Source organism: Coturnix japonica, chromosome 13 (genome assembly GCF_001577835.2).
Source record: "Coturnix japonica isolate 7356 chromosome 13, Coturnix japonica 2.1, whole genome shotgun sequence".
Lineage (NCBI taxonomy): Eukaryota > Metazoa > Chordata > Aves > Galliformes > Phasianidae > Coturnix > Coturnix japonica.
Window position 1 is genome coordinate 11209746 of NC_029528.1, and position 7959 is coordinate 11217704.

Sequence of the window (7959 nt, forward strand, 5' to 3'; positions counted from 1 at the left end):
GGAAGCTGATGCGTGTATTGCACGGAGCTGCTTGGCCTTCCCATGAGCCCAGCTCTGCAAGGGGCAGCTCCTGGCTGGGTGGCTGCAGCAGGATGCTGCTGTGTTGTATTCTAGACTAGGGCAGATATCACTGCTGTGGGCACTGCCTGGTTGTGTTTCAAAGGCTGGCTGGGCGCTGGTGTGGGCTCAGCACTAGAATGACAAAAATGCAAGGATGGAAGCTATGATCCTGATGTAGTCCTGTGGCACTGACATCTGGGGCTGTGGGCATCAGCATTGTTGTTTGAGCCTCAGAATGTTGGTGTCTGACCAGATCGGTGAATTACAGACTGGGGAAGGTTGGGATTTATAGGATTTCACCACCTAAATCTGTGCTTTGGAGCTGATTGTTTCCTTCACTCTCCTCCCTACGCCCTCCATAATCCTTCCTGATACGTGGTTCTCGCTATTGAACCTCTTGAGGGACTGAAATATTTGCTGTGCATTAAACACGTATAGCTAGAGCTCCTGGGAAAGCGTTGTGAGGACCTGCACACCTTGCTGCGTGATTCGCTCACGGCTCTGAAGGCTGCGGAGCTTTGCCTCTGCTCTGCCTTTGAAAGCAGACATGGAGACTGAAGCAACAAGCAATGGTTTATCTCCCTCTTATGGCCATGCTGAGAATAGCTGCGCTGCACACAGCCTCTTGGTAGGGAGCAAAGGGAGCGGGGAGTGCTGGTCACCTGTGCGGTTTGATGCTTGTAGTGTGGAGGCTGTTTGCAAGGAATTAAGCTGGCCTTTCTTTAAGGAAATTGGTGTTATGATTTCCAATACAATATGAACAGGAAAATACTGTGAAGCAGTCAAGCTGCTCTGGTTTCTTGTGGGTTTGAACTGGCAATGAGAGAAGATGCTCTCGTTTGGCAAGAAGCTGGAGAATGGGATCCGCTTTTGCTGAGGATCCCTGTAGATAAAAGAGGCCAAATGCTCCATTAAAGGCTCCCATTGTGATTTCTAGCCCTCTTAGCACTCCTTTCAGCTGAGATCAAAATGATGTATTGGTAAATCTCCGTTGCAGGCATGTTATGTTGTCTGTGCTTTGTTAGAACCAGCCAAACTTGTCCTGATATTAGGAGAGGAAGCAGAGCTGGATGTGCTTTGGGTACGAGACACCTGAAACTGCATTGCTATCTGTGTGGATCAGAATACTTTGGCAAAGAGTGTCACATAAGCAGCAGCATCACTGACTGATGGTAAGATGCTGCCATGTTATCTTGATTTCTGAAGTTACTGCTTGTTCTTTCAGATGTGTTAACTGATATAGTGCAGGCCCCTGGTGTTTTGTAGCAACGCTTCAGATGCTCAAGAGCCCACTTTGCACTTGCAACAGGACTAGGAGAATGCATGCATCCAAAATGCAGGCTCAGGTGACACACTGTGGTCTTGATAAGGTGGTCAGCAGCTGTGTATCTTGATGGTTGATGTCTTACCCAGCCTTGCAATGCCATGTCTGTGAAAACTTAAAATGTGTTCAGTAGAGTTTTGGATTAATCAGAACATAGAACATCAGCATTTACTGTATTGCTGGAACTTGGATCCATAGGTTACAAACACTCCAGGACACCTTGCTTTGCAGGAGAGTTGCAAAGCTGTGTGCTGTACAGTGTCCAGACAAATTCTTCAAGCCTGCTTTTTACCAGAAGGGTCAGCTGGATGAGCTTAATTAATGCAATCCACTTCCTTGTGCTCTGTCATGTCTGGCTTAAGTGACGAGAGAGATCCATCAAACCCAAAGGCAGCCCAGGAAAGTGCAGCAGCTTTTGCAAAGAACATGCTAGTATCCATCTATGGCTTTTTCAGTGGGTTTCCATTGTTGTTTTAACCTTCCTCATCCTCCTTTATTGGGAATCTTTCTTTACTCATCATGCCCTGCTTTCACTTATTCTCTTGCTCCCTCTGAAGCTCAGGGTATTTTGCTTGTGTGTTTTGGTCACATGAGACATGCAGAAGCAAATGCATGTGATTGGGACAGGCACAGCCAAGGAGGCAGAAAATCTTTTAAGCTTCTTCACATTATTAGTCTATCAAACGGGGAAAAAAAAGACCATAATGCTGCAACTTCTTGAACTTCATTGAAAGCATGAATATATTGGTATAAGAAAGCAAACTTGATCTATTAAGTGGCTGTACAGGTGCAGTCAGCAGGACAGTGAAATCAGGCCTACTTGATCCACGTGAGGCTCATCTTCCTAACATACTGTCCTGTCTTTTCAGCTCCACAAAGATCTTACTGCATAGTGAATTACTCTAGTCTTAGGCCTGTCAACCTCGCTAGACTCATTAGATAGCATTTAACACATCCAGCATAGCAGTGTAAACCAACCAATTAGTTAACTTTACACTGACGCCCTACTAGACAAGGGAACAATTTCACTTCTTCAGCAGGACCTGTTTTGTATTCTTATCTCTTATTTTTTCCAGCATGAAGTTATTAAGGCTGAATCTTGTTTCTGACATATATAAGCAATTGACTGCTTCTTTGTGATAAAAGACTAAAGATGTGTTTCCAAAGCTTGTCATCTTACAGACTCTCATCTGCAGTTAACAAAGTATTGTCAGAGCTGGATTCATCTATGAACTGTGTAAGGCTGCACTTCCCTTAGGGTTCCAACAATCAGGATTCCTGGATTTTTTAAGCAGATCTTTCTTAGAGAGGAAGAAAAACCCAAACAATTGAAAGAGCTGGGAGTCGTGCTTCTTGAAGCTTTTTATTGCAAAAGGTACGGACATTTGCAGGCAGAATACTTAACTGCATTCTCTATTTGACTGTCATCCAGAGGACACTGCACGCATTCAAGCTGAAAGCATTGGGCAGTTTCCACCAGGCACCTGAGAAATTTCATGGGAAAGTCTTTCAAGTTGAAAGAGACAAGTTTCAAACTGATCACCTACTCTGGTGCCCTTTGTTTCCCACGGTTACCTGGGAAATAAGAATTAAACCAGCTATAGTCATAGCTAACTGTAAACATTTTCCTGTGATGCAACAGAAATTATTGAGATAATTGATCCTGAAGTGTTCTTTCCAGTTTAAAATAGGAAATGTATTTTTTAGAGCAATCAATACAACAGATTACAGATGACTTGGCCCCTATATTCCCCACTGCATTACGCAGCTGAGGTGTATCATGTCTCCTCTCATTTGGACTATATAAAAGAAAATCTTATAACTTCTATGTGGTCACCAACAGGCTGCCCCACACCCCAGAACAGCTTTTCTTCCTGCTCCCAAGTCTAACATCAACTCAAACCAATTCTTTATTCCCTCCAAATAAGATGAAGTTCATTTCTTTTTTCTTCTGTCCCACCCTCTTGCCTGAAGGCATGATTAATAAGAATACACACTGCTCTCTGTACTGCCATTAACACCAAAAATATCTTCATGTTTTGGCTGTCCCTCCACTCGCAGAACTCTGGGTACATCTGAATTTCTGTGCCTTCCAACGAGTCAGATACAGGGTAATCAGCTTTGACAGACAGCACTCCTGTACCAAATGGAACAACTAATCCATTGTCAGTCTAACAGGATGTGTTTTCCAACCGCAGCTGCTTAATATCAGGAACCCACTGCAAGAAAGAAGAAGAGTTTAGAGGATGGTACTTCCAAGAATAAATGCATTTGCATATATAAGAATATATTAATTAACAGCAGCACTTAGCTGCAGGTCATGGTGGATTTCAAATTGGTTGAACCAGACAAATGGAGAGCTGTTTCAAGGCAATGTGTCTTCAAGTCACAGACAATTAAGTAACATGGAATGATACTACGGGCACTTTAACTTCTATCATTTCATTAAAACCCCATGCTAATTGCTGTAATCATTGCAAGCATAAATAACCTACAGTAGCTGTTGGAAAAAAAAACTTGCTTTCAGAAAGCATTAGTAATAAGAACAATTCATAATTAAAACCATACTGCATAAAAGAAGCAAATTCACCAGCAAAGCTGCAGATTGAAAGTTTCTATCAAGACAGTGTTCCTCAGTAATGTGGCCAGTATAATGCAGGGCCTTAGAGATGGGTGAGTGTACAGTCATCTGTGTGAAGACAGAGTGGTAATTATTGCCCCCTGAGGCCCCTTGAGTTATTTTAATCACAAAAGCCAGAATGAACTTGTCTGTGACAAAGGCACCTTCAGTCCTTTCAGCTGGAAAGATACAGGTTGCTCTATTTAAACCAGTCAATTGGAAATGAAGTTATTCACTCTGAGACATTACCCTTCCTGAATATTTCAGTCATTAACAATTCAACACTCTGGTGTAAGTTCTAAAGAAGAGCTATCTAAAAACTTCAATGCTAAAGCACAATAACATGTCACCACTCCACTTTCAGCTGTATGTCAGGAAAAGATTTATCTTTTTAATTCATTTGATGGTGATCTGAAAGCCATCCAGCCAATTCCTTGCTGATCACTAGTAGTCATGCTTTTACAGGAATAAACAGCCTTTTGGTCTGATCCAAAACCAGCGCTCGCAGAGCCCACATTGTTCCTTGATAGCTGTTTTACATCATACCTATGTCTTCAGTTCTAATATATTTTTAGCATGTACTTAAGTGGAAGCAGCTCAGCTGACAGTCTGACACAGACAACACGCTGATGATCAAAGTGTCCTCCTCCCTGTCAAACCAGAAAGAATACAACGCCTTCTCTATTTTGCGTTATACAAACTACAGACATGAGGTACACGGAAACAGTAGTAAGTGCAGAAATACAAGACCTTTAGGACGCATCCTGAGATGGAGCAGGAGGATCTTTATTCTCGGGCTCTGGAGGAGGAGCTGGCACGCTTTCCTCTTTCTTTTGTGCAGCCAAAAATTCATGAATCGCCCTCTCTATCTGGGGCCTGAATGTGTGGTTGATCTTTGGGTCCACAACCTGAGAAATAATTCTGTCCACTCCAGCTTCCAGCATTCCTGACCTTGAACAAAGACAAAGAAGTCATTCAGTTCCTCTGAAAAACTTCTCCCCAATCTCCTCCAGTAACTCTCTAGAGCCCTGCTGTCAACTGCAATTAGCATTAACATGGTGAGAACTGCAACCCACTCAGAAGATCCTTAACAGGGAACTGTTTCAAACACCTATTTCTCCCCAACCCCCTCACAGTTCTCCCCATAGAATTAATGACTGACATCTGGTCTTCCAGGTACTTACATGGTATATTGGACAAGAACCACTTTAATAGGGCTTATGTGGAAACGAGGTCAACACATTTTGCCACAAACAAAAGAAACAAACTATTCTGAGGAGGGCAGCTGAGAGCAGTCTTTTTTTTTGGCTAACTTGAGGGAGAAAAGGCCTTCTCCCTACTAACATTACTGTCACTCACTCCTTGTAACTGTTAGTCTAGACGGATGGGTATTAATTAAACAAACAAGCACACGTAGCACACGGCAACGTTTCTGGAACTCAGCATTAAAAACTGAAATGACTTATTGCTTCAGGGGCTGCGTCAGACTCTTGGATTGCAGGGCACAGGCAGTCTAGAGGGCTTAAGTCATGTCTGCAAAGGAGCAGGGGCCAGGAAATGGAGACAGTGCCTGGTGTTTAGCAAAGCAGCCACAAGACTAATAATGCTGTGGATACTGGTGAGCAACTGGGTGCAGGGTCACTGCACATCATGTCACCTCCAAGTAAGAAAGAGCATGTGTGTACGTGCAGCCAACAAAGGGCAGCTATCTAGAGGCATGCCTTGATGGCCTGCAGCACTCAGTCTTGTACTCGCAGTAGTGACGTGGACTCTTCAAACTCCTATAGCTGCTTGTTTACTCTCTATACCAGTAGTCTATACAAAGTGAGCACTTTATCTTCTACAGACTCTGATACAACATTTTTCTATTGCCATTTCATTTCTGTGGTTGATTAGTATGAAATAAGAGGAAGCTTGAAGTGACAGAAGCGCCAAGGGCTTCAAGTATAGACAGGAAATTCTGTACTTGCAGTGAATATTCTCTTCTATCATTAACGAAGAAACACTGAAACTAACATTAAATACTATTGTTTCACAGCATCCATCAAGAGAAATAGCTTCTTCTGTGTGCAAGGCTTTCTAATAAATTTCTTTACAAGCATAATTGCCATTATAAAGTTCATTACTGCCTTCTCCCTAGAGCTGTGATGTTCTTATCCATGACCTTTAGCCAAACAATCTAAGGTTTATACTTCAGGCTATGATGAATTAGCAGCAAGAGGTACAAAACCTAAATGTCTAAGCAGGAGAGTTCAATCAGGCTTTCCTGTTGTGCTAGAAGCATATCTTCTAAAGCTGAAAAAAGCCATCCATTTGCTGCAGGAAATCAAGCCAGCCTAGTTCCATTACTGCCTGCTAGTGGCTGGAAACAACAACAGAAGGTTGTTATGCAAATTATAAGACTTCTGTGATAGGATAGATTGTTGTGTATTGTTTATCAACGATACGGTAGTACACGGAATATTGCTTACTTACTGAATCACACTCTGTCTTAACCCATTTCGTAACTGGTTTTTGTTCATTGCTGGATTCCATTCCTGTTTGTCCAGATGGGTTGATACAAAGTTGTCCACCTTCTGCCTCAAATTTTGATAGGCTGGCTAAAAAAAAGAGTAAAATCCCATTAAGCTGGTAAAAGATCTCAAATTCCTTGCCAGAATCTTTCCTGGTACTTCTTTTGTTGTGTACACCACTGTTTTGTTGTCCATATGCTCCATCCCTTCACCTTCTGAACAAAGCTAAGCCTGTACTTACCGTAAGTGGTAATTGCAAAGAACTGGTTGTCACAGTAGCGTTACAATAACTGAATAGGATAGTTAGGAAGCAGGATAGGTTTCTTTAATAACTGCTGTCTGCTCATAATGTTACTCAGTGAAATGCAAGCTGTGTGTGCAGCCAGGTGCAAAGGAATTTCATCATTTAGACACATGTAGTGATGAATGTAACATAAGTGCAGTGACCCAGGCTGCAAAACCAGCCTGTGTGTCCCTATCCTTCAGCGCTGATCTCACCGTGGCAGCCCTATGGCTGCTTCTGGGGTGGTTCTACAGCTGCAGGGTGTCCCAATGGGGCTCTGGCTGAACACAACTGGAAGTTTAAGCCGTATTACCTTGGTGTCCACATCGGCCAGGCAATCCCTGCGGAATCCATCGAACAGCCCGCGGCTCTTGAGCTGCTCCACGATGATGGCGATGAGCTGCGCGTCTCCGGGCGGCAGCGAGGCCGGGTTGGTGGCTCCGGGCCCGGAGCTCGATGTTGAACCTCCCGAGCTCCCCGCTCCGCTTCCACCTCCCGCACCGCCGCCTCCTCCTCCTCCTCCCTGGGCGGATCCACCGGCGCTGCCGCTGTCGGACATGGCGAACGGATGAACCCGAGGCCCAACAACGGCTGCGACCGTCCACGGCGGCGCGCTGCGTTTTGCGTAATGCGTGTGGGTTCGCTCTGCTCGTGGGAACTACATCTCCCAGAGTGCACCGCGAACGCACGGTGGAAGGGGAGGAAAGAGTCTCTTTCGCGATGCATCTCGGGAAATGTAGTTCGGTTGGGTCGGGGCCTTGCCCGCGGCCTGCACCGCCTGGAGGGATACGAAAGGCGGCCCCCGGTAGAGGGCACCCCGAGGCCGTCCCTCGGCTGGGCCCTGTCACATCGCATTGAGAACACAGCACAGAGCCCCATAGGGGCTGCCAGGGCTGAGCTGGTTTAATGGGAGGTGGAGGTGGAGGTGTAGATATAGACACAGGGGTTGGAACTGGACTGTGTTGCAGGTCCCTTCCAACCCAAACCATTCTATGATGGTATGAAATGACCTAAAGGAAACACTGCCCTTAAACCACAGGTTTAAACAAAAATCCACCTGCATCCATGACACGGGGCTGTGGGCCCCACAGGGGCCCAAGGCCGAAAGGAAAAAGTTAATTAGGAAAAGAAAACAGCGGCAATGATCTAAGGAGGCACA

The 7959-nt window shown here is 44.7% G+C and overlaps 1 protein-coding gene across 1 annotated transcript; it reads right to left on the reverse strand.

Annotated features, from left to right (window-relative positions):
- Window positions 1-2722: 2722 nt before the first annotated feature.
- On the reverse strand, window positions 2723-7435 carry BOD1 (biorientation of chromosomes in cell division 1). Its single transcript, XM_015876385.2, has 4 exons — window positions 7114-7435; window positions 6480-6604; window positions 4755-4955; window positions 2723-3603 (listed from the first exon to the last, which is right to left on the reverse strand). The coding sequence occupies exons 1-3, from the start codon at window positions 7357-7359 to the stop codon at window positions 4757-4759; spliced, it is 570 nt and encodes a 189-aa protein (XP_015731871.1). The 5' UTR covers window positions 7360-7435; the 3' UTR covers window positions 2723-3603; window positions 4755-4756.
- Window positions 7436-7959: the final 524 nt, after the last annotated feature.

Coding starts and splice junctions, on each gene's coding strand:
- BOD1 (XM_015876385.2), bottom strand. CDS start 7,359: ATGTCCGACAGCGGCAGCGCCGGTGGATCCGCCCAGGGAGGAGGAGGA. Junction 6,605..7,113: donor TGGCCGATGTGGACACCAAG/GTAATACGGCTT, acceptor TCTTTTTTTTAG/CCAGCCTATCAAAATTTGAG. Junction 4,956..6,479: donor TTAAGACAGAGTGTGATTCA/GTAAGTAAGCAA, acceptor TCTTTGTTCAAG/GTCAGGAATGCTGGAAGCTG.